The 25,957-nt window shown below is 29.9% G+C and overlaps 1 protein-coding gene across 3 annotated transcripts in view; it reads left to right on the top strand.

Moving 5' to 3' along the window:
• The first annotated feature begins 17,678 nt into the window (after positions 1 to 17,678).
• LOC142323495 (rhomboid-related protein 2-like) overlaps positions 17,679 to 25,957 on the top strand; it is a 45,533-nt gene continuing 37,254 nt past the window's right edge. Inside the window, exons 1-2 of one of the 3 annotated variants that reach the window (XM_075363231.1) lie at positions 17,679 to 17,785; positions 24,626 to 24,714. In XM_075363231.1, coding sequence (XP_075219346.1) covers positions 24,646 to 24,714 — 69 coding nt within the window. In that variant the 5' untranslated portion in view covers positions 17,679 to 17,785; positions 24,626 to 24,645. Of the gene's footprint in view, positions 17,889 to 17,952; positions 18,253 to 24,625; positions 24,715 to 25,957 lie in introns of those variants that run through there. The other 2 variants (XM_075363230.1, XM_075363232.1) reach the window with 2 other exon arrangements.

Raw genomic sequence — 25,957 nt, 5'->3', positions numbered from 1 at the left:
AAAACTATGTCTGAAATTAAAAAAATTAGTGTTAGGAATAACATTGTATTATAAATCCGTGTTCCTGTTTTATTACATGTGTTTATTTCATACTTGCATTTATGTGATTTATTTTTTAACATTATTATTTTTTATCTTTATATTATTTATTGCCTGTAGATACATTGTTTCTTGTAATGGTTACCTATTGTCAGCATTACTTTAACATTTTTTTTATTTATTTTATATATGTGCATAAATTATTTTTCTATAATAAATGATAATTATAAATGGAAAAAAAATATTTAATATAAATTTTTATCATTATAAATCTTATTGTAAAAATTAATTCAGATATGTCAAACCTAAAAATATTGATTGCCTCTTAACAGAGACAATAGGATTTTTATAATATTGTAATAATATTGCTATTTACATGAATATGGTAGCTGTATATTTTGTTTTTATATCTCCTATCATATTAAATTCCACATATTATGATAGCAACCACAATGTTATTGGGTGAAAAGATTGATGATCATGGGAGTCTAAAACCATTACTGTATCTGTGATTTTTAATTAAACCGCTAGTACATATTGTCATTATTTTAAACTTCTATCAAAGAATGTTTTGCACGTTTATTAAAAATATATTTAAGATTGCTATCGTGATTTTTGGATTGAAGATTATATAAAGTAATTGAATAAATAAACACTGCATGGTTTTTCTCAGTTTAAAAATTTATGTAGAAATTTAAATGTTTAAAATTCCTGTGAAACACTTGGTGTATCAGTTATTTTTTTAAACATGCATTCAGTATTTTAATTGTTCATTTTTTATCTAGCAATTATTTTTCATAATCATGTGAATGAGTAGAGAAACTGTGAAAATGTCATACATATTTTTAAAATATTATTGCTATACTGTGTTAACATATTTTTTGAATACAGAATGATGAAGTAAATGCTACCTCTTTTTAAATAAAAATGTGGTATAGTTTGTCCTTATATCTCAGTATGTGTATGTCATCTCTGAGGAGAAATCTTACTTCCAGAGATTGTAACATTTAAAGATTATACCAGTTTTTATATCCAAATATCATGTAAAATGTAGTGGACAAGGTCAATTGAGATGTTTGCATGTTAACAAGCTCTCATACCCTCAATCAGTGATCATGTAATGCAGCATTTTGAATTTTTGTTGATGATTTCATTAGTGGTTGTACATTATCAGCATTCATCATCTTAAATGGATCACATTTAAATTCACCAACCCACTTTTTACTGTCAAAATGAAGGGGAAGAGTCCTTGTGGAATCTAACTCTTTTTTTACATAGCTCTATGGAAGTAACAATCATGGTCATGAAATTTGAAAATTGTCTTAGGATGTTCATAAACAACTTGATCTTACAGATTGCAGGTAGTTCATGAGGACAGCAACCCTGTAACAATAAAAATAGTTTTTCTAAAACCAACAAAACTATCACAATAATAATAATAAGGTTTAAAACTGAAAATGACAATGGCTCTTAAATGAATCTTGGAAAACAGTTGCATTTAAGTAAGATTGAAGTTTTTTTTTATCTGTAGCTAAGGCTCAACATGGGTATATTACCTGTAACATTAACTAACATATTTATGGTGGTATAAGCCAGTTAGGTGGTCTTTTGTTTTAATCTTCAATTTTTGTGTGCTTGATAATTATTGCACTATTTACCTGATTAACACCAAATTTGGACGTTATTATAAATATCTAACAATGCAGTTGGTTTCAAAATATCTTTGGTAAAAATTAAACCAGCAGGGAAATTTTTTCTTATGAAATGACCAGTCATACTTTCAACTAGATATGCATCAGAGATAGTCAGTAGAACAATAGACAACTGCTCTGTGTACACCCACTACAGGCAGTATTTTGTGCTTTTAATAATAAAACTACCTTGACTCTATTGCTACTGTTTTGGGTAAACAACTTTCCGGACTAATTTTCAGTTTTTTTTTTCTTGTCCGATATTTTTTAATTTTTTTAATTATTTATTATAATAGTTGTTAAGTGTGACGAACTCATAATTGTACTTTGATCATTAATCATTGTATAATGGGGGTAGATTTTTTAATTGTACTTTTGCAGTTTGAGTACTTTTTTATCAGTATTTAATATCTATTTATGAAATGCTGAAATACTGATTGAATGCTGAAAAGTCAAAGCTGGATTTTTTTATATAAAAGAATTTAAAGTTGTCTATTTTTGTTAATATAATTATCAAACAAAAAAAAATCTATGAATTATATTATATTCTAACATTTACTGTTAATGATAAAGTTTATTTCTTAATACTTTTTCTTCTGAAGAATTTTTAAATGTTGTGTTTTTAATCATTCTGAAGAAAATATTTTTAATATAAAAAATTTCAATTCTATAAGCAATAATATAACATGTACCATTTTCTTAGTTTTCATGTATAATTGTGTAAAAACAGTAGACTATTTTCATGTATTATTAAAATTGATATGATTACAGGTGTGAATTTTAAACACTACATTGTATCTTACATGTATTTTATATTAATAATATTTAGAAATCAAAATATATTAAAATCTTGTTAAATCAAACCTAAAAAGAGTAAAATTAGATAGTTGATATAACTAAAACTCAGTCCATATCAAGTGAAAAATAATTACTTAATGCATAATTTTATTTTTAAGACTTCCTATTAATTGTTTATTAGTCTTAGCAACATGCTAGTCTGCTTGAACTCGGTCATCATCGGGTCTGTCTGCGCATTAAATTGGAATTGATGGTGCTAATACTGATGCAGAATGTCTCATGTTTTTATTATGTTGTCCAATTGCTTAATAATTAGTGCTGTTTAAAGTACTTATCAAAAACATTACTGTTGAATCACTAGTAACTACTTACAGTCAAAGTTGAGAATACTAATTGTCAAGTTTTATGGCCAGTACAACATTTAAAAAATGTCAAAACCTAAAAAGGAAAAATTTAGGAAAACTACCAGTTTTTAAAGATTATGATTTGGAAATTTATTTTATTTGATTTCTTAGAATATTTCCACTACCTACTTGTACATTCAAGTTATGTTTATACCTTATGATGACGAATACTAGTCAGTTATAATAACCCAACCACCAACTGTTTTTGTTAAAATTGTTTGCAGTAGAACCTCCACATTTAACTAATTAATATCAAATAGGGTTTATCAGCTATTTTTTTATTTATTTAATTTATTGTAGATATATTTATTTAGTAAATAAAGGTATATTACATTGTACCATACAGTAATTTATGGTAATATAAGAAATAAAACTATAAAATAGTTTAAGTTAACAAATAATGTTTTCATTTTTTACTAAAAAATAATTAGAATAATACACATAAAGAAAAATTAGTCTTTACTTAAACTACAATATGAACACGAGTGTACTGTTGTATAATTTTCTTACCAACCTTGCTTTTGTTAACTTCAGAATACCTTGGGTGCCATTCTCTTCTTTCTTTTTTTTGTGCATATTAGACTCCTTCAGGCACCATTATTAACTCTATGACTATCAATTGGTTACAGTGATAAATCTGCAGATTATTCAGCCATATGATTGAATTAAAGCCATTTAAACAACTTTTAGATTATTTGTGTTCAGAATTTTCCTCAGCTTATAGATTTGTACATAAAAAAGTTGAGTTTATTACATAAAAACATGACGTGTTTGTTCCACCTTAAATTATTATCGACCACAATGCCCTAAAAGTTTATGAAAGAAACCCTTTCTATATCTGGATAATGCCATGAATTCAGACATACACTATTTTCATTGAATTTCATTATTTTATTAGGCTCTGGTTATCCATTAGCATTTACTGAAAATGTTATGAATTTTGTTCTGTTTACATTAGGATGTACAGAGATTTTGTTTAACATATTTTATAAAATAGTAGCACCAATTTCTGCAAATGCAAAAACAGAGTCCTATTTACTATCCTCAAAAATGTGACCCTTATTATAGACAAAGAATACTATTTTACAATGTTCAGTGTTAATGTTAAAAAGGTTGTTATGATATAATAGGAGAAAATCAGAGAGAGTAGTGTTTCTTGAGTAAACATGTTTAACGATTTACTTCTTCATGTAATCGAGGATAGATTCTACACATTTATATGAATGGTGCGATTGTGCATCATTGTCATATTCCTTTAATGCACTTGACTCATCAGCTTCAAGTGTTTTCCTTTTATTTAGAAATGTTACTTTTCTATCATTATCCTTTCTGCCAGATAAGTTTTAGTATATTTTGAAAGTCCATCTTTGAACTAGTATATTTTTTTTATAAATTTTATTTTTTTGTGTATATTAATTTTTATTTAATTATTTACTTAAATGTAACACAGTATAAGTTTTATGTGTAACTCTTCAGATGAAAGTATTAAATGTGCAATTGAGCATTTTTAATTCATTGTAGCAATGTTATTCCATTTTCAAGACATTCAAAATTATTTAAAAAAATACATTTTGCCTCCAACTTTCAGTCTCACTTATTTATGTAAAATTTTTACCGGTTGTTATTATTATTATTATGAAATAACATTCTAAAGAATATATTCATCTTGTTAGTACAAAATCATAAGTTTGACCAAGTAACTAATGAAAGTATTGAATCAGTTAAAAGGAAGTCTAACATACATTTAAGTATTTGGTGTCTCCATAAGCAAATGGTTTTTTCACATTTAAAATCTTGAAAAAAACTTAATCATAAAAACTGAATTGGCTATCATTATTTAATCATGACAATTATTAAATTTTATGTCATCATACATATATATTTTTTTCTTTAAGTAAATTTTATGAAGAAAAAAGTTAAATTGTTAAGTAATTTGTCATTAGTGATCATAATTTGTTGTAGCTATAAAAATGTATATTTTTTTATAAAAAGTAATGAAGATTTCAAAAAATAAATAAAATTTTATATATTGTATTAATTTTTTTTTAATATTATATATCTTGTGTTTTTTATTGTGTAAATTATGAATGTATATATGTATGTATGAGTGTGTGTTTATAATGATTAGTGTATGAATTTTCTATTCCAGAGGTGAATTATATTTTCTACAGTTAAATTTTAATATTTAATGTGAAATAATTAATTGTGGAAATTTGCCTGGTAGCAAATGTCTGTGTAATAATTAATTATAGTAATAAGAGTATTCAAAAGTATCATGTAGTTTTTTGAGTACTTTTTAGCACAGAAGCAAGATAATCTTATTGGAAATAATTTAATTGTGATATCTATGTGTAGATTAATTAAAACTGTTTCCATTTATGCAACATACATATGTTTAACTGTTAAATTATCAAATTAATATTGTTGTGTTATAGTTAGTAATTTTTTGTTGTGGTGTTACAGTTTCTATTATAGTGTATTGATATTTAAAACTATTCGATTACATTAAATTTTATTTCCAACTTTTAGCTAGTGTTAACTGCCAGTTAAACCTATGTATGCACTTACTCATTTGTGCATGTACATCTGTACAAACATATATTAAAAAATTAAAACTTTTTTAAATTAAAATCAAAAATAATTTTATTTTAAAAGCGCGTTAAGCTGAGCATTATATCAGAGAAAGAATTGACGTTTATTTTTTATTTGTCTATAATACTTGCAAGAAATTTGTATTAAAATTGTACAATAAATGAGTTATTCAAAGTATTTAAAAAGTTTTTCTTTAGTTCATGACTGATTGCTTGTTTATATACCCACATATCTCAAGAATGAAACTTTTCATTGGGCTAACATGTGGTTGAAAGTTTCAACATTAGCTACTCTTTTAGAGAAAGGATACTATCACAGAAATCTTATTAATTTTTAGTATTCTGGCCAAGAAACTTAAATAACCAAGCAACAATATTATACCAAAATATCACTGAATTATATTTTTTCAGATCAGAATGTTGACGTCTTATAGACATCAACACGTAATAACTTTATTATACAGATTACATCAGGAATAGGTAGGTGTGCTACTTTACGAGTACATGAATAAAAAAAAAGGAACTGTCCTTTGCTTGAATCAAGGTGAAACCTTAATCAGAGTGGCATCATAAATTACAAAATTCATTAAATAGAAGTGGTAAAATCCACGTTAATGTGTAAAAATAATAGATATATTGTCGCATGTTCATGGTCCAACAAGGATATTGGGAAATTAACACACGTAGATATCTCTTATAAATACAATTTATTACTCTAAAATATATAAAATTAATAATAATAGTAGTAGTAGTAAATATATTTAATAGCAATTCAAATTAAAAACAAAATTGATTTAATAACAATTAAATTATAAATACCAAAATACAGTCTGACTTACTAAAAACTTTATAATGACTAATACTGAATTAACAATAGAAAAATCTGAAATTTACTTTCTGCAAATATTTACTTTTACTGTTTACAAAAAAAACCTACCCTATACTTTATGAATGAGTAAAATACTGTCACTTTCACTCCTGTTCTAAAATAACTCACCAGTCAGCTTCTTGACTTCAACAACTGTCCAAAATTGAATACTTATCATACACTGTTCAATTGTTTGTTACCAAACACTGTTATCACTTTTATTGCACTCTATACCAAACTCAAACTTGGAAAATTAACTATCCTGTGCTGGTCTCCAGCAGTATTTATATCTCCTTACCTGCAGTACCAGTACCCAACCGTCGTTTTTGATTGTTCAAGAGTAATAATTTTTATTGTCCGCGCCTTCTATGCTTTTCTATAAGTCCTTTTCAAGAATGAATTCTTTTGTTGTTACTTCTAGATTCTTCTTTATTTTCTTTCTCTTTCTTCTTTTTGGAAGCCATTACAATATGAAACAAAATTAAGTAAGTATGCTAAGATAAAATTGCAATTTTATTTACAAATAGAAATAATATTACAGTTAACAGAACATCAGTCACTGAAGATTGGTGAATGTCAGTGAAAATATCAACAAAATCATTAAAATGTTGGAAGTGCAATAGGACTGAAGTTAGAGGAAAGTCATGTTCAGACAACTCATCAAGTACCCACAAATAAGAAAGAATGGACACCATCTGTTATAATCCAGTTTTGAACCCAGAAACTGAAGACATGAATTGCTAAGTTGAAGAGAAAGAAACCACAACAATGAGATAAAACTGATGTTAGCTAATAATAGACTCTATATTAATCTTTACCAACAGATTTATCCTGGGCCATGGAGTCAGCCACTGCCTGACCATGGCCATACCAATGTCCCAGTGCTGGTGCGTATCAGTAAAGGCATCTGACACCCTCACCCAAGGGACATTCCATGTCAAGGGTCAAAATGACTAACTCACATTGAACAGCAAAGACTTCAGCAGAGCAAGACCACCCCCAACCCAGTTTCCACTACTGGATGCAGGATAAGCACTCTCCACCCAGTGTCAGCAAAAACAGAACATGGTCATGCAAACGGCAAATCCAAGAAACAATCTTGTGTCGCCAATCCCGTATTCCACAGTGGAGCCCCGTTGGCCAACAAATGAAAATACAGAACTACTATGCCCGCCCCAGACGACGGCGTAGGTGTAGCTGCACGGACGTGGGGTTGGTTTTTGTCTAGGGCATTATTATTTCGATTGAAAGATGGCGATTTGTTGTTAGCAAGTACACTCCGTACATTTTGTTAACATGTAATGAAATTTCCTTTTTTTGGCAAATATTTGTAATCTTTTTCTTTGTTTGTACTTTTTCGTTTTATGTCGCCCAAAGATTTTTGTCCAAATCAACTCAAATTCACTCAAGAATAATTATTATGTTGAAAAAAACAATTTTTAGGCGAGAAAAAAGTAAAAAAAATTTTGATAATAACAATAATGCTTCTAAAATTTTGAGTTGATTTTGGCAAGATTCTGCGAGTGGTATAAAACGAAAAAGTACCTCTTTGTTTCTTTCCTGTAGTTTTCCGTCTTTTTGTCCGAATAAGTACTCTTTGCTGTTGTTAGTGTTGATTAACCTTGGTCATACATTATTAACGATTTTATTTATTGTCTATTTTTTTGTTAATTTATCGTTCATCTTCTTTCGTCTAACTTTCTTTTTAACTTAGCAAAACTTTTACTCTTCAATAATTTTCTTTTTTTTCAGAGCATTCTGTAAATTTTTTTTTATCTGTCTAGCGTTTAAGTTTTATTCTGTTTGTTACTGTATAGTTGGTTACTACTAAATAACTTGAATTTATTTATTATTTAAGTACGATTTTCAAGATAGCGAGCAATCGACTTGCGGTTTGCTAGTAAGATTTGCGGTTAGCGGTGCTCGCTAACGCAAAGCTTCGGTGAAATACTCTAAATATCTCCTGATGAAAGTGAAATACTCTTTCTGATATTAACAGACGTTCGATTCTCAGCAACTCTTTTTTTAGTTTATTATTATTATTATTTTTTAAATCTGTTTATTACGATCTTTTTTCAGATTTTTGTTATTTTTTTATCTTATTGTAATTTGTTGTAATGTTTTTATATCTTATTTCTTCTTTATTTTATTCTCTTTTCTTATTTATTTGTTTAATATATCGGTAGTTCGCAAGGTCCTGTTTTTATATATTTAAAAAAAAATATATTCTTATTTTGCTTCCTTGAAAGTTTAAGAAGTGATTCCCGCCACTCTGAACCATCGAGTTAATTTATTGTTTTTTTTCTTCTCTTTGATTTTTATTTACTTTCTTAATTTTTATATATTTTATACAACTAGAGATTTCTTTCTCGCGTTTTTTAATAGATTTTGCTTTTAGTTAGGTCTTTATCGACTTTAGCTTAATCCATAGCGAAGAGTGTCCCGTCTGCTTTTTCGACAAATAGAAATTTGTAAAATGCTTTATTTGTAGTTTGAGTTTCCATTTTTCATCCTTGAAAATTGGCAATGATGAGTACGATTTGTAAAAAGAATTTTCCTACAAATGATTGACTTGCATGAAAAAAAGGAACGTTTAAAACCGAACCGACTAGGTCGAATTTGTTAAATGGGATCTCTTTTGTAAACTTATCAGGGAGGTGCACTCTTTGGTTGAAAATAAGTCTAATTTAATTATTGGTACACTGAATAGCTTTTTAATTCAGAATGAATTAATCATTCATTCACAAAATCACTCTTAAACAAAATGCTATTACTAAAGATAGTACCACTCCTACTGTCGGTAACAAACGTAGTAAAAAAAGAAACAACCTAAGTCAACTTATTCAATTACTGACAAAGTAATTAAAAGGACGGATGAGTCTGAGTTGTACTCGAATGTTGATGGCAGCTTTAGTTCCTCTACCAATGTTGTGTATATAGAGTGGGTTAGCTTTATATTCTGATAGGAATAATGACAATAATCAAGTCTCGGGTAACAGCTGTATTTTCTGGTTTACAGCTGTCGAAAATTGGAAAAATGTTGAGACAGTGAAGGTAGTTAAAAAGATATTCAGTTCAAAAGAGAATGTATACAAATGAAGCAAAAATGGTGGAAATCTTGTGAAAAAGAAAAAGAAAGCATTGTTTGTAACTCGCTTATCCACATAAGTTACTTCTAACGTTAGAGAATCTTTGAAATCGCTAAACTTAAAATCATTGGATTGCACTAGGCTGAAGATCAAATATGATGGATATAATATTTCTTTTACGTTTCATTGACCGAGGCATATTGTGCAACTATTAGTAATCCTGAGAAAAGGCCTGAAGGTGTTCTTGTAGCTTCGTTTTTTGTCCTTTAAAATAAGATTCAATGTATGTTGAAAGAATGTCAGCAAAGGATGGCTTGGATCAACCCACTAATGAATAAATGATTTAAACTATTTTTATCAGAATGTCAGGGATCTTAGGACAGAAGCGAATGAGGTATGTATATGGTATATATGGTGTTATCGATCTTCAGTATGATGTAATTAAACTCACTGAAACATGATTAAGTGATGAATTTAACAGTTTGCAATTACTTTTCGGACTACTACATCGTTTTTTTAGAGCTGACAGTCTAATATCCTGGAATTTGCAAAGGCAGAGCCCTGGTAATGGTTAAAAGGAAGTTGACGTGCCTCAGATGGCAAGACTTGGAGTCTGTTCATGAGTGTGTATGACTGGAATTCCCCTTTCCTGGGAAAAATTATTATTTTTTTATTGTATTTTTCTCGCTCTTGCCCTCCCTGCTTGAACGATCAGTATTTGGGAAAAATAAATGATAATGTAGATTGTGAAATGTTTGATTCATTGTTGGGGGATTTTAATGCAAATGGTATAAATTGGAAGGATCCTTTATATATAGATATATTTGTATAGATTGAAAGGATCCATTCTTTAATAAAGTGCACTTCTATGACAAGCACAAGATCAGCAACATTATCAGGTTTTTAGATTTAATGGGGCTGCATCAGATCAATGTAGGTGTTAAAAAAAGATCAGTACTCGACTTAATAATGACCAATTGCTATAACATAAGGGTTGATAACAGTTTTGATTGCATATTGTCATTGGATGTATGTCATAGCCCCTAAGTTGTATGTTGGACTGATGTACAATTGGTCAAGAACTTACCAACCTGTTTAGTATGATTTCTTGGAAGGTGATTATCTTGGTTTATACAAGTAACTTTCAAACAACAACTGGAATAATAGCCTGCTATCTGTTAACTTGGAGGATATATTGTCCTCCACTGGCTTCAACAGTGGCGCTGTTTGTTGGGTTTATTTTTGCTTACAAAACATCATTCATTCAAGGTACGTTTTGGAGGGCATATTTCTAAAAAAACTTGTAGGTTGGTCTGATGTTCCACAGGTTCCAATCATGGCATCTATTATTTTTTATTTTTATTAATGATATTGCAAAAGCGATCATTTGTGATTACGAGTTGTTTGCAGACAATGTTAAAATATATTCTAAAATTAACACCGTAGATGATCATTGCTAACTACAAGATTGTGTTGAAAGAGTGGAAGCTTGAACCAAGAAAAATAAAATGCCATTAGATCTCGGCAAAACAGTTGTTGGAACCTTTTTCTGTAAGAGGAACACTTCTGTTTTTATTTATAAGATAGATACCCAGTGTTTACACAGGGAAAAGCTATCAAGGACCTCAACATGCTCTTTGATTCGAAACTTCTTGTTACAGAGGACGTTCACTTAATTATCAGAAAAGCAAGTAGGAACTTTGGACTGATCAAGTAGATAAGTTGTCACTTTGGATGTATCAGTAGTTTCTCTTTGCTGTATAAATCTCTTGTCTAAGCCATCTTGAACTTTGATCCATAATTTGGAATCAAGAGAGTTTGCACAGCCAAGTTCATTGAGAGCATCCAACAAAAATTTATTACTTAGATGGAAAAAAAATATTCCAGTCAGCTGGTAAATAGGGATTATGAGGTTGTGTGTAAAGAATTCAAATTGTCAAATTTAATAATCAGAGGAGTGTTTTGGGCTTTTTCAGATGTCTCCTTAACATCCTTATGTATAATGTTTACTGGTGGCTGCATCTTGGTAGGTCTTAGTGGTTCTTTTAGAAAAGAAGATTTCTTTCTGCTATCTGTGATTCTTTCAATCATAGCTGCAAGGTTAGAGAGCAGCTGTTCTGCATTGACCTTGGACAAAGAAAAGGTTGCTTCTAAATAGGTTGACGCAGGTTGAGGTGTTTGGTTGGTGACAATATTTTTTTACTTCAGGGTAGCTGATGTCTTGTGGTATTTTCACCTCCTGAATTGCAGTTTCCATTTTGTAAACCGGAAAATTTCTAAAATGGTAGTTATGTTGCCCTTTCCAGATGATACAAACTGAAGATCTCTGCATGGCTCACCCTCATGACTTGTCTTACCCTACGTAGATTTGCTATCTTTCGCATCTGAGTGTGGAGTTCCAAAACACTTGCATTTGAAACACCAGGCTGCGGTATGAAAGCTCGCACATCCAAACGATCTACGCCAGAACGTACTTTCTCAGACAAGGAAGGTATTGAAGGTCAGCACTTGAAAAGTGGAAGGAACAACCTCACTATTTCTTTTCATGGTCAATCTTCGGCATTCAGACATACTTTGATTTAATAATTCTTCAACTGTTTCTTCTTTTATAAATTAAGCTGATCCTGACAAACAACAACCACTTTTGGTGAATTAAGGGTGCTATGTGATTGAACAAACACGGGGACCTCATTTACTGTTTCTAAACACAGACCATTAAAGGATTTGCGAATCTCTTTAATGGGTCTACCAATACACACAGTAATCTCATGAGCAATCAAGAATGGGCTCATTCTTGAGGAGAAGTTACAATTCTTATTTATACATTTATTTAATTTAAGTGCTTATATTTTTTTGTACCTTTTATCTTTTTTATAAAAGTAAAAAAAAAAGAATTTGCAAAATTTAAAAACTTTCTTTGAAGAAGATTGAATCTGCACTTGGAATATGTGAATTTCTGGCCTCAAGCAGCAGAGAATTCTGGGTTAATGCCCCGGGGGCAGGTTACTAGTTCTGGGTTGTGATGTATTTCCCTAGGTAGTGATACAAATGGCCTCTCAAACATCATTCCCTTGACTATTGTTGAAAGGGGATTATCCTTATTCAAAAGTGGGGAGTCATCCCCAGACTGGGCAAAAGGACTGAGGTCCATATGCTATATAGTTTTTATATCTGTTAACTGAATTTATTTATTTTATTTTTTTCACTTTATTCTTTACAAGGGCACTGAAGCTGATGATAACAATGATCTTGATTATTGTTTGAAATGATTATTGTAATGTTTTAATTTATTTTACTTGGTGTTTTTTGTGTTTTCTCTTTTTAAATTATTTTTTTACCGGAATTGTTTTTATACTTAATAAAATCTGAATTACTTTTATCATATCCTTCATTCAGACATCTGTTTGTGATCCTGTTCATGTTGCAATGCAAGAAATTACATCTGCATTTCAAAAAGATATAAGTTCACATGGACAAAAGATTTCAATTCTTCAGTCAGAGAACTACAAACTTGAAAGTATGATTTTAAAGTGTTGCAATTCTAAGCTTGTTATGGAAGAACTTTCTTCATTGCGATCAGAGAATACTGAATTAAGGAGTATGTTTGTGGAATTTGGGTCTCATGAAGGATGAATTATTGTCTGTTAGATCTCTGAATGCCAATCTTAAAAACCTTTTACCTGTGCTTATCTGCCTTCAAAAGAAAGCATCTCCAAGATCTTCATTCTGGCTGCTTTTTTGATTCCTTTTGTTTTATCTAATCTTTCCACTAGCTTTCTTTTCAAACCTTCATTAAAATAACAAGTGCTCTAAGATAAAATGCAAGAAGAATCGTTTAGCATCCAAAATTAATTCTAGTAATAGGGTTGATGATTGTACAAATTCCAGATATGTTATCTATAAATAGAGGAATAATTTTAATAACAATTCTGATAAAGCTAATAATATCAACCGGTCTTATCTTTCTGACACAGATAACATTTTCCAAGAATGTTTTTTTCATTTGATAGGATTATTTCACTTCTTCCTGAACAATGTTCATGATGTCGATTATGTTGGTTGTGCTACAGGCTACAGGCAATGTGCAAACAGAAGTTGGTTATCCCTACTAAGGGGAAACATGGCAAGAACTTGGACTCTAAATTAAGTGGCCAAGTGGCTGTCTGCAAATAGTAAGTTTAAATAGTAAAGCCCGGTTAGGTAAACTAATTTTAAATCCTGGACTGGTTGCTCTGAACAGCCACAGAAAATGTCCTTTGTTAGTGGCCAGGTTTAATACATTAGTTACTAAGTTCAACATTGAAAATTTGCTCAAAGACGCAAATTTAAAATTCTTGAAATGTTCTAAAAAAAACAAAATACTCATCTTATAATTCATTTCATGTTGAAGTCTATAATTTCGAGTTTAATCAGATTTATAATTCTGGCATGTGGTCATGTGGTAATCTGATTGTTCTTTCTATTAATCTTTCAAGAAGAGTGAAATTCTTGTTCACCAGTGCGGGATGGTTCCTTTCGCTATCAAAATATTCATAATCTTCAGACTAAACAGGGTAAACTTTATGCTTCCCTGGTCACCTGTGAGTATGATATATTTGCATTGTCTGAAACCTGGATGTTGGATGTTCACTGTAACATTGATTTCTTTCCAAGGTCATATAAAATCATTAGAGCTGATAGCAACTACTAAAAATCTTTGCAACTTCACAAAGGGGGTGGAGCCTTGCTTGTGGTGAGATTTGGAATAGCTTGCACTTGGAAAGTTGATTTGAGTTAACCCTGAAGGTTATTTGGATCAAATAGTAGGAAATCTTGCTGATCAGGAACCATTACTTTCTCCTTTTGTTTAGCATTCTATATTGGAGAGTTGTATTAATGCTCTGAAGCAGTTGATCCTATTCATTTTGAAAACTTGATCCTTGGAGATTTTAATGCTGTTGGTGTTGTCTGGTGCTCTGATACTTTTTTCCCAAGTATACATTTTTATGCCAAAAAGAAAGCTAAATGTATTTTTTTTTACCTGGCTGATGATCTCAATTTGTAATTCGTTGATTGAAATATGAATAATAGTCTAGCTACGCAGTCTCAACTTGATCTAGTATTATCTAACTTTCTTGTTGATGTTTCTCATTCTGATAGCGTGGTTAGGCTCTTCCAATAATCGTGCTCGTTAAGGATTTTCTAGTACATTCATTCTGAATGTGGTTCTACTTTTAACTTCAGTAAAGGTGATTTTTCTTTCATTGTATCATAATGTAAAAAATGCTGACTGGTCTAATACTACCATTACTGTCCTTCTGGCTGTTACAGTCACTTCAGGTTGTCAGGCCTTCAAGCTGTCAGTCTGTTACTTCAGGCTGTCCTTTCGTACAGCCTGAATGACCCTATGTCAGCTTTTCAGTGTGTCATATGAATACCATAGAGGGGAATTCATTATGTTCCCATGAGGGGAGTTCTTTAGGTGTAAGTCTTCAAAATTTTCATCTTGAATTTCTCGGCATCTCTCTGGACTTATTAAAATGAAGAAGAATGAACATCGTCATTTTCAATAGCCTGGTTTGCCTGCTGATTACGAGATCTTTGCACGGTTTTGAAGCCAGGTCAAAAGTGTTCTGAGATGTGATAAATTAAGATATTCTCAGGCTTGTGAGTGAGATCTTTTGAGTAAACCATCCTGATTTTGGAATCATTTACCAAGCATAGGACAGCCAGAGAACCATTGCTCCTTTGCTTGATGGCAATTGTATCACTGATCAAGGTTACGTCAACGTGGTTTTCTTCAACTTTCTGAAGGCATTTGATAAGATCCCCATCACCTGCTTGTTCATAAGCTGTAGAATTTTGGCTTCAGTAAATCTTCTTTTCTTTGTGATAGATGTTTTGTTGTTCACTTTGCCAGTACTACATCTAACATGAATTTCTTGCAACATCTGGAATTCCATAATGGCCCAATCTTGGCCCCTTTCTCTTTCTTGAGTGATGTTTCTGATCTCATTTCTGTTGATTTCATCATATATGCAGACAATTTAAAGATCTTTTGGACTACATCTTCTACTGCTGACCACTGACTACTGCAAAGGAATAAAGAGACTATTCTTGACAGTCACAACAGGAATTTTATGCCTTAGAATTTTCATTAAATTAAGTTTATTTTGCAAGAAAGATAAATATTTCATTTTTTGAATACTCTTTGTGTGAACACATTATACAAAAAGAATACACTATAATGGATTTGAGTGTCTTGTTGGACTCCAAATTTTATTTATCCGATCATGTTAATCAAATTGTTGGTAAAGCAATACATAATCTTGGCCTAATTAAATGGCTGGTGAAATATTTTCATTATCCTTGAGCATGTTTGGTTTTGTATAAGGTTCAGAATAATTTTCTCTCCTACTACAGTCTAAATTCAACCTTTTCATTCTCAGTATCGTTGAACTTCAACAACAGTTTGATCTTCCTACATTAACAGTTAGAAGGGAGGTTTTTGATATACTTTTCTTTTATAAACTTCTTTGTGGACAGGCCCTTCATGTACATGTTCCTTGCTTGAATTCTCGCAACATGTGTCTTTGCATCTTATAAAGCCACTCCATCTCACCTTATGGTATATGTGTCAATCCAGCATCTCGTTTGTGGAATAGAATTAATTTCTTTCAGCCTCTTTTAGAATTTATCACAAATATGAAAGAAATCTGTTTCACTTAATATTTTATATCGGCTTGTTTTCTAATTTCAGTATCAAAACTGCATTTTTTATATTTTTAGTATTCAGGACTAACTTCTTTCAGTTAAAATCATTTTAAGTATTTCGTATGATAATGTTTGTTTGTTACTTATGGTGTACAAGGTATCTTTGTTGTTCTGCTGTGTTTTCACTTTTCCCCATTCTCTTCTGGCTGCCTGACCCTTCTGACCATTTGGAGAGGAAAAAAAATTATTAATATCATTTTATTCTATAATGTAAAATATCATAGGCACTATTTAAAATTTATTAATAGTAAAATTCTTGACAAGAATTTTCTATTAACCAAGCATTTGTGTATTTTATGGAGTTGTAGGTAAATCTAATATTGATGAATTTTTGTTTAAAAATTAAATTCTGCCATAATATTCTAAATTAATTCATTTATGACATGTTTTTCATCTCGTCAACATTATTTCAACAAAATTTGCTATGTAGCACTGGAAAATAGTAGTAATTATGCCTACATCTATTAGTTTAATAATGAGTAAAAATAATAAGAATAAAGAAAGTAGTGATTTTGGTGAAAAATAAAGTAGTTACAATATTTTTTGTTTAAATTAAAAAAATTGATGTGGACATCACATGACTCCCTTGCACGCCTATTAAATTACACATAAACATTTTTTGCTACACTTCATTTAAACTTATTTCATTTGAAAGTGAAATACGATTATCCAATTCTTTTATAAAGTGGGCAGTTATAAAGTTGCATTTTGGTGGACACTACCTGGCATTAAATTTTTTGTGGTGACCGTATCAGCATTTTATATTAGTTTATATATTAATTTTGTTTCATGTCGCTCAAGTAGATATGTGGTGTAAGTGAGAACGTGTCGTATTCGTAACCATGCACACATCGGTAATATATTTATTTATTAATAATTATTAATCTCCGATTGTAAAATTTTTTGAATTAAAATGAAAAGTACAAAAAATGTTATTTCACTAATAACTTCTGATTTTTTTTCATATTTTATTTTGTATTGCTATTTTTTAGTTATTTAAGATACATAGGTACGTACGTACAGATGTCACGCCGAACTAGTGAAAATGGAAATTTCTGTTTAAATTTGAAAACCAAAATTTTTCGCGATTACATTATTTCCTTTATTTCTTACAAGGAAGTAAAAATGATGTAACAAAGACTTATGACTATTGTACTGAACAAACATTTTAGTTAATTGTCTGATTAAATTGGGTGCGTCAAGTGTTAGATAAGTTGTAATACTTCCGTTCTCTTAAGTGTTAGAATCAACACAGTTTTTCAAAGTATTATGCAAACGAATAATTAGTATGATTAATTAAAAATTTAACAGGCAGCCAACATAAAAAACTAAATATGCCAATTTTATTAATGATTTATGAAAACTTCTTATATTTAATTTATAGTACTATTTTTTAAAATAATGATAGTCAATAAAATATTATTTTGATTTCAGAATTCATAGTAGCTGATGCAAATTTATTTTCTTTATCGTACCAATGATCAGCTGTATGTTAACCTCCTATATAAAATTGCAGCGGTAAATGAATAATTAACGGTTGTTAACGAGAAATGTGAGTAACAATAATTGTGCAGTTCTTTGAGTGGTTTACCTTTGTTCGTTAGTCTTAAATTTAGTGTTTTCCCAATACAAACGAAATATTTTATTTGTCTAAGGTAATTTACAATGATGTTATACAAAAGAGTGTTAACTTATAGTTTAGTCGGTGGTAATACTTTCTAATTACTGTTTTTGTTTATTTTGATATGAAGTAATATTTCACCCTAATGCTTATTGTGTTGCGTTGAAATCTATTAAATATTTACTAGGAAGAGTGGTATCTTTTTAACTATACAGTCATTTAAAGAAGTTTTTTTTTAGTTTTGTTAAAGAAACGTACTTTATTTGCGAGTAACTTATTTAAACTAAAATGTGAAGTTAGGGTGAAGAAAAACGTTCCATATAGGAAAAGGCTCCGGAGTTTTATTCTTCCGTGTGTTTTTAAATCGAATTTTGAAACTGGATGTTTGGCATTTTCTAGTGAGTTAGATGTCTGTTGAATAATTATAACATCTTGATAGTAAATTTACATTCTGAATCTTTTCCTCTTTTAAAACAGCATATTATCTAATGTCACATTCAGTGCTTTAAGTATATTGTAGTATAGCTTCTCTTATTTATTATTGTTTATGTTTTTAATAAGTTTATTATGTTCGTAATATGTCTATGACATCTAAATGATTATATGTCACATTTTCCTGTGTGGGAAGCTGACTGACTATATGGAAACAACAGAATTAAAGAAAAAAATCACCAACAAACTTTTGAAATACAAGTTCAATCAGGGTATTGCCCTATCCATCTAAGAACCTCATATCACTGAATAATCTCACTACCCGTACTAACAAAATTGACTGCAAGAAGTTTTTATTTTTAACATTGCTATGAGAACGTAAAAACTGCCAAAATATCCAACCATCTGGATAATTATAAACCATCCCAAATCTCAGACTTTTTTTTACTGGAATCATGTAAATAGGAAGACTCCTGCAGAATTTTCAGTGAGTATTATGTAGTGTTTGTACTGTGATATTGATAACAGCAAAATGTGGATTTTATTAGGCAGTATGCAGGTAAATCTTTGCATTTGGAGCACTAGATTGGGGGATTGCAAAGCTACAGAAGAGTTACCAGTACTTTATGGAGAAAAAAAACAGGTTGGTTTGCTGACATACATCATCAATAATTTTGCATTGTGTCTGAAAGTAGGAATGACCTAGTATTCTACTCTCTCAATATGCATACAAACTGCTTAAAAGTGTTAAATTTGCTTACACCAATTAACAAGATATCTTGCATAAATGACTACCTCAAAAGTGGATACATATAGTGAATGCATTCTGGAGAATATGCTAGCAGAAAAGGAGAGATTGTGCTAATAAATGAATCAATTATAGGCTAATGTAAGAAAGCGAGAGAGAAAGTAAAAGAGTGAGTGGGAGCTAGAATGAGCTAGGTAAAGAGGGTACTTCATGCAGAGGGCTACAGTTTATATGCACTATTAGAAAGGAATTTAGATCATCAGGGATACACAAAGGGTGAAAATTAGCAATATTATTTTTTTTTATTTCCATGGTTTTTTTTTTGTGCAAGAACTGAACATTTTAGACCGAATGGTGTATTTAGAGAAGAAAAATAAAATTACGTACCACATATGGCAAGGTTCTAGAAGACGTGATACATTTGTTGGATAATTGTTCAGGGTATACCTATATTATTTAGATATAAAAAAATGTGTGTGCATGCTGGTGGCAGACTGAATTCTAGCCACTCTGTAGTGTAAACATGGTGCAACAGGAAACATATCAGTTAAGAAGTGTATTATTTTTTAATTTGCTTATGTATATTTTTTATTATTTATTGTTTATTTTTATATGTTCTTGATATTTAAAGCTGTCTAAAAAGTGTACATTTTTTATGTGCGATCTGTTATTTAATTATTTTATGTGTCTATTCTGTTTGTACAGTAATTATACTGTAAGGAAATACAGTATATTTACTGTATGGAAATATGCAGTATGGAGGTTTAATTTTATTTTTTCCTAATTTGTAAATCTTTGGTTTAAAAATTTTGCTAAATATTGGGTGACGAGTTTATTTGTGAAAAATGAGAATATTTGTTGTTTTTTTTTTTTTACTTACTCAGTTTGATATTTTGATAACACATGTGATTATAAAAGTTTATAAATAAAATTCATTTCTCATCATGGAGGAATGTGCAAAAAAATTGGTGAAAAAACTTTTCAAACAAGAGATAAATGTTAAAAATTAAGAAAAACATGTCTGCTAAAAAAAAAATATTGCTCTTTAATAGAGTAATTACTAATATAGGATAATTAAAGACCGTGTGGGTGACAATTTTGTATATATTATATTTTTTTATTTATTTATTTAAACTTAAGTATAACAAAGACAAAAGTATAAAAAGTTTACCACCAAGAGTACAGAATTCAATAATGCTTCTTACCTTATGCTTGTTGTTATATAAAACTGCTTTCGAGGATTTCCCTCATTATTAGTTAATAAAATATACCCTCTTTTTTAAAACCACACATTAAAAATTTAAAACTTAAAATTGTAAACATAAAAATATGCATTCATGGAAGTCAAAAAGATTATTTTTTTTTTTATTTTTGGCTAGCCACACGTACAGTACTGAACTCTTATTAACTGACGATGAAGGAAACTCTTAAACGCACTTTTATATAATAACAACAAGCCTAAGGTAAGAAGCATTATTGAATTCTGTACTCTTGGTGGTAAACCACCTTTTATACTTTTGCTTTGACATAAATAGTACAGAGGGGAATATGGACAAATACAGTGTGTGTGTACATGCAGGCGTGTGCATGCATGCCTATGACACTCCTGGTAAGGTAAGGATTCCAATGTGGGGTCATACATCCAAATTGGTTGAGCTGTTACGGTGTAATAAACATACACACATACTCTTTTATTTAACGTAAATTTAATTCTTTTATTTATGTAATCTTATTCATTCGATTGATTTGAATCATTCAGTTTAAATCCAGATTACACAGTGATAGAGACTTACAGTTCACAGCTCATTAATTAAATTTATTAAAGTTCGTGCTTTAACTGGAAAATCTCCACTACTGCAAATGTACATACTTATATAGACCGATAATATAAGAATTCCAGTGCGGCATCATACATCTAAATCGGTTGAGCCATTGAGCAATTATGGTGGAACAAAAAGTAACATACATACTTACACCCTAAACACATTACAATCCTTTTGTTCGTCATGTAAAAAATTAAACCACATTATACAACAAAACTTATGAAACTTTTTAAACAAAAATAGTGCACTGCTCAGTCTCTATGTTTGCATAACATTTATTTAACATTTGGATCAGAAGTTGGATGCCCTCATACAAGTTAATGGGAAATTGTTTTTCTTTGCTGTATAACTGATATTAATTGATGATTTGATATCTGTTGGTAGCTTAGGATCTCTGGTAAGACAATAATCTTAATCTGTTGACATTTCTTCATACCCGTTACACATCCCGGATGAACATCCTGTTAAATGAAAGGATATCAATAAATTTTTTCCTGTTTTAGATTCAATCCATTTGAAGTGTCCCAATAAAGCATAAGCTGGTTGCTTGACCAATCAAAAAACTTGAAAGCTTACCCACTTGTTTCCTACATGTTTCAGGACCTTAAAACTGTGTTTTTAAACTTTTCGTTTAAGCAGTTTGCTTGTGGCGGTGATTTTTGTTACGGTGCGCACACCTATTTTTGATTATATGGTTTTACGGAAAAAATCATAACTAAAAAACTATTGGTCCTGGAAGGATGAAACAAAAGGAATTTAATCATATTTTCTCAAGGTAAAAGATTGGTATACTGGTTTATTTACCTATCTACCTTCTTAAAATTACCAATAAAATTGAACATGTAAAACAGTGAAATTTCACTTTTGGTAATTTTTTTCAAGAGACACGGATGGCATACAGAGTTTGAATGATTTTTTATGTGTAGGTATATGTTAGTAGTTTTACCATAAATAATATTAATGGCGATATACTTATCCCTAAATTTTTATGAAATTTTGAAAACTACTTTTTTTTTAAATTCAATTTTCACTTCAAATAACTGTGATGGGGCTGGTGATACAAATCTTAAATTTGCACAACTTACATTGTTTTTGTAGATGCTTATGGCAAATAAGAAAGTTTCTTGTGTATTGTACCAATAAAAAAGTACAAAAGTACTAACCTCAGAAAAATCATGAAAAATCTGTTAAAAGCAATACCATTTTGACTCGCTAAATAATTGCTCCAAGGAGGTTTCTTGTCTTTGCACTTTAAATTTTTTATATTTAGCCCCTATGTTGTTGAAGTTTATGTTTTCAATAGTTTTAAAGTATTAATGATAAATTGTAATTTAATGATAACTTAACCAATACCAGTAACCTAATACAATTTTGATTTAAAAATGCTTGTAAAACTTACCCAAATTGAGATCTCAATGAGTAGCCTACATTTTTTTTCAAGAATTAATTTTTATTTTTCTATTGGTTTATTTTTTTAAACACTATTGAAGAAAAAATAAAAAAAATAAATTGTAGCAAAATTTTAATTATTCTTTAGTGAAATAGCCTGTTTTTGTAGAAATTAAAGTTTTAGTGTGATTAACCAACAGCTGTGATATCTCTTCTGATAATTCTCTTGAAATTGTGTGAGAATGACATCACTGTGGTTAGTTCAAGTGGTGTCAACTTTCTCAGGACTTCTCAGATCGGTATCCTCACTTTGTCTTGTTGAGACTTTTGAAATGATGTATGTATCCAGCTGGGTGGAAAAAATGAACCTGCACATTGTCATTTTTGAGGCTAATATCTGCCACTTCTCCTTTTCACCACTGATTGTCATAGACACAAACAATAGAGTATTTTTCCTTAAGTGAAAGTGGTACAGTACTTGACACAGGATGGTCTTCATAGCCCTTGGAGTCTGAAGTAAAGTAACATCTTACAATGCCTTCTGGCACAGGAATATACTTGTGATAGTTTCTAGAACCTTAGTTTTTAATTAATTTTGGTGGAGGTGATACACCCAAAATGCTACAAGCAGCATCCAATTGTTCAAAATTGTGATGTGGGGCAATGCATTGCTCTTGGTCTTTGCATTCCTATAGCTCTTTGTTCTGCTGAGAAAAAATACTTTTGAAATGGTTAACACAAAGAGACTTTCTAGGAACTAAATTTAAATTTGGAAAAATGTGTTCTTTAAGAGCTTACTCTAATCTTATTTGTCTTAAGGTGAATGAATTTTGACAAAAACGTTTTTAATGATATTTACAAACACTAGTGGCATCTGAATTAATACATAAAAAAATAAGTTGTTGGTTTTCATCACTAAATTCACAAATTTTAATGAGTTCTTTTGGGACTGTACCATATATTTATGACACTCATTATTCACATAAATTCCTATGGAAGATTGTTTTTCCATTGTTTTATGTGAAATTACTTGAAAATAGTGTAAAAATTTAACTGATTTTAAAATTTGCAAATATAATATTAGTAAGTAAAAGTTATTTATTTAATAAACACTTCCAAACTCAGGATGATATTTGAGACACTAGGTAAAGATGTGAACAGGTCACTGACTAATGTCAGACTGACCAGTCTAGTCTGTAACTGCAAAGCTAAATGATGCAACAAGCATAAATGAAAGCATGTTGCAACATTAATTTTTCTGATGACTGGAAATCACTTTAAGCGCCTGTTATAACATGAATACTAGAGCTGAATGGTTAAAAAAATTCTATTTTAACTATAGTAATAAGTATAAAAATATTAAAGTGTCAAGAAGACAAGAAACCCCCAAAAAATTACCAAAAGTGAAATTTCACTATTTTACATGTTCAACCTCTATAGGTAATGTTAAGAAGGTAGATAAACCAGTGGACCAATCTTTTACGTTGAGAAAATATGATTAAATTCCTTTTGTTTCATTCTTCCAAGACGAATAGTTTTTTAGTTATGATTTTTTCCTTAAACCCATATAATCACAAAAATAGGTGTGTGCACCGTAACAAAAATCACCACCACAGGTAAACTGCTTAAATAAAAAGTTTAAAAACACAGTTTTAAGGTCCTGAAACATGTAGGAAACAAGTGGGTAAGTTTCAGTTTTTTTTTAATTGGTCAAGCAACCATCCTTGGGTCACTTCAAATGGATTGACCCTTTACTAAAGATAAGGAGTGGTGAAACCTCCTTTATATGGCCTGCATTTTATTGACTAATGGCTATAGCAGTTTGCTTTCACACAGTTTTATTAAAATTATAATATTAGATAAGTAATTTTTTTTTTCACGTTCCCTACTGACTAGATGTTATTGATACAATTTAGATCATGAAAAAATATACTCCAGCATAAACATATATTTACAAATATTATATTACATATTATTATATAATATATTTACATGTAGTATCTTAAAAATGAATTTTTATTGTGATTTTTATTCATTAGACACTCTAATTAATGTTGATGCCAGTAAAAATTACCACCATTATTCAACTTAACTTCAGTAATTTTTGGTTATTTCTTTTATTAAACGTGACAAATTGCATTCATATTTTATCCTTTTTTTGTGGCCTTTAACTTTATGGTATACTACATCAGGTTCAGAAATTTCAGGTCCAGAACCATTGAATTTAAAGCGAGATAGTTTTATTTCTCACCTTCACACCTCTTAGAATCTATCAAATAACTTTTTAGTGAAAACTTACTTTACTGTAAATAGTATTATTTTGAAAGCATTAAAAAAAATACTCTGGATTAATGTGTACATTTTTTTTTGTGTTAACAGTTCATTATATACAGTTAAGGATGTCTCAGCAAAGCATTAAAGGTGGGCCAAATCATGCTACAAGTATACCTCTTCGTTCAGTTGAACATGTGAGTAAATATTAGTAGATTAGTATTGAAAAATGTGGTATGTAGCTGTTAATTAAGTGTAACAAAGAAGTAGAGAAAGGTAGCATAAAAATAAATGTAAATGTGGCCTAAATAATCTATTTATGAAAAAGCAATAAAATTTAATCTAATCATGTAATATTTTTTAGGAAAAGTATACAAATTAGTTTCCTTAAAATTTTGTCTATAATTAGATTTCTTGGAAAAATTGTTTTCTTTTTAAGAATTTTGTGCCAACTGTGAAAAAAGTTGTTATTTGACTGTGAAAAGCGATTAGAAAATCTTTTGTTAATAATATGTGGAAATCTTGTAACAGGGCTATTCCAGTTTACCAATGATGACTGTAAAAAATGAAATGAAAGTGAAAAATCTTATATTTTGATAAGTTACTTAAATATTCTATTATTTCTGTTCTTAATCACCATCCAGATTGTTACTTATTATAATATGATGCCATATTTTACAACTCATCATCAAAGAACTTCCCTGTTCGTACCTGGCTGGGCTGATTCATTATCTCCAAAGTGAGGAGGCAGGTCTTCATTTTAGTGAAGGAATGGTAGTAACTTTGACCAAAATTGGGCCATTGATGGGTAAATGTTAAAAAATTTGCCACCTTAGCTGGTCAAGTAAATCCTCTATATTACTTGCAGAATAGCATCTTGTTTCTTTGTTTTGGTTTGATCTCTGAAGCTTCTTTAGTGTTTCACTATATACTTTTGATTGTATTATCCCAGGTTGTGTGAATTTTGCCCACAAAATTTCTGGTTTGATAGTGCCTACATGAATGTTTTTGGGTTTTTAGTTGCACTTCTTTTGAACTTTCAGGCATCAGTCTCTCATATCACTGTCACTCATAATATTATTGACAAGATACAGTGATTGATGGATTTCAGCAGTGTTGTGTCCTTCATTTGTAAAAAACAAATCAAGTCATTTATCTGACAGTTCCCATTCTTCATCGAGCATGCTTATCATTGCTGAACAGAAGAGCTTTCAAGTTAGCATTCAATGAGATTAACTGAAAATAATAAATAACAAAATATATTTTGTTATAAAATTTTGTTTTGTTGATAAAAAATGATGGTAGTAGTACATAATCAGTTTTCTCATTTATTAAATGCCATAACTAGCTTTTTATTGGTGTTTAACTATCAATAAAATTATGATTTTTTATTAAAAATTTTTCTTTTCTGCCTGGCAGCATTTCCCTCATACCATTGCT

The sequence above is a fragment of the Lycorma delicatula genome, chromosome 4 (genome assembly GCF_047948215.1).
Source record: "Lycorma delicatula isolate Av1 chromosome 4, ASM4794821v1, whole genome shotgun sequence".
In the NCBI taxonomy this organism is placed as follows: Eukaryota; Metazoa; Arthropoda; class Insecta; order Hemiptera; family Fulgoridae; genus Lycorma; species Lycorma delicatula.
This window is presented reverse-complemented; position numbering and strand designations above follow the sequence as displayed.